At 41.2% G+C, this 1,686-nt stretch overlaps 1 protein-coding gene across 1 annotated transcript; it reads right to left on the bottom strand.

The window, feature by feature from the left end:
• Window positions 1–744: 744 nt before the first annotated feature.
• Window positions 745–1,686, bottom strand: LOC101435665 (olfactory receptor-like protein OLF3). The gene has a single exon (XM_004449865.2). The coding sequence runs from the start codon at window positions 1,684–1,686 to the stop codon at window positions 745–747; it is 942 nt and encodes a 313-aa protein (XP_004449922.2).

The raw sequence follows: 1,686 nt of genomic DNA, 5'->3' as shown, positions 1-1,686 counted from the left end.
AAAATTATCCTCATTATTAGTGTCAGCAGCCTTTCAGGCAGAGAGCCTAAACTGCCTCAAATGTTTTTAAATTTTGACAAAATCTGTAAGTGACAAAGCAAATGTATTGGCTATATATTTTAGTAAGGCTAGTATATACTTTGAACAGTTGACAATTTGGAGGATTCAGAGGAGTGGCAAAAAAGCAAATACATGCTTTGTATTTGCTATGGAGGGGTAAGGGTGACATAGCTAAAATAATGAATGCCTGTTTTGGTGTCAACTACATGGTAGGCACTTTATACAAATTAGCTATAATAGTCGAAACTACCCTGGAAGGCTGGGATTATTTACTTTGTTTTACTATAAAAAGAAAACTAAGCCATAAAAAGTTTAAATGAATATCTTATAAGATAGTACAGCTAATGAGAGGCAAAATAACAATTAGAAGCTGACGCTGTTTGATGTAATCTAGGATCACTCTGTTAAACAATGATACAATGCTAAAATCAAAAGTGGATACCTGAAGTCCAAAGGTCACGGGATACTTGAAAGTTTATCTAAGAAGAGTCTATCTCATGAAGCAATGAAATGTAAATTATCAGGTATTTTCCTTCTTAAGGAAACATTAATCATGAGGAAATCTACTTTACCTGAACACAAAGATCAGACCTATTTGTCTTTTGTAGTGTAAGTGAAGGATCCTTTCTACACATGTGATCTCCTTTTCAAGTTCAGTGACTGGAAATAAGAATTTCTTAGTCTTCATCCTTTAGCTCTGAATTTCTCTAAAACTTTCCCAAGAGCAGCCATAACTTCCTTATTCCTCAAGCTGTAGATCAAGGGATTCAACATAGGTGCCACCACAGCATAGAATAGAGCCATCATCTTATCTTCTTCTACCGAGAAGGCAGACCCCGGGCCCAGGTAAGTGAAGATGGTAGCTCCGAAGCACATGCAAACGACAGTGAGGTGGTAGGCACAAGTCCCAAAGGCTTTGCTTCGTCCCTGAGTAGAACGAATGCGCAGAATGGCAGCAACTATATGAGCATAGGAGAATAAGACCAGGGAACAAGGAAGCATGATCACCAGAAATCCTGAGATAGCCACCATGATTTTGTTAATGGAGATATCCACACAGGCTAGCCGTAGCATTGCCAGGGTCTCACAAGCAAAGTGGCTAATAATACTGTGACATAGGGGAAGCTGGAAGGTTATGATTGTTTCTATCAGTGAATTCATGAAACCAGCCGCCAGGCAGCCAGCAGCCAGCCCCAAGCACAGTCTTACATGCATGATGACTGTGTAATGCAGGGGGTGACACACTGCCACATAGCGATCATAGGCCATGGCTCCCAGCAAGAAGAACTCAGAACCCCCCAATGCCAGGGAAGCATAGAGCTGGAGCACACATCTGTGGAATAAGATGGACTTTTGGGCTGAGAGCAAGTGGGCTAGCATTTGTGGGGCAATGCTGCTTGCATAACAAAGATCCACCAAGGACAGAACACTAAGGAAGAAATACATGGGGGTATGAAGTCTGCTATCCAATCTGATCAGAAGAAGAATGAGGACATTTCCTATAACAGTTACTAAGTACATGGCCAGGAACAGGACAAAGAGGAAGATCTGAGTCCCCCAGTCATTGGACAATCCCAGTAAAAAGAACTCACTTACCCAAGTCTGGCTTTTATTTTCCCTGTCCAT

Source organism: Dasypus novemcinctus, chromosome 5, assembly GCF_030445035.2.
Source record: "Dasypus novemcinctus isolate mDasNov1 chromosome 5, mDasNov1.1.hap2, whole genome shotgun sequence".
In the NCBI taxonomy this organism is placed as follows: Eukaryota; Metazoa; Chordata; class Mammalia; order Cingulata; family Dasypodidae; genus Dasypus; species Dasypus novemcinctus.
This window is presented reverse-complemented; position numbering and strand designations above follow the sequence as displayed.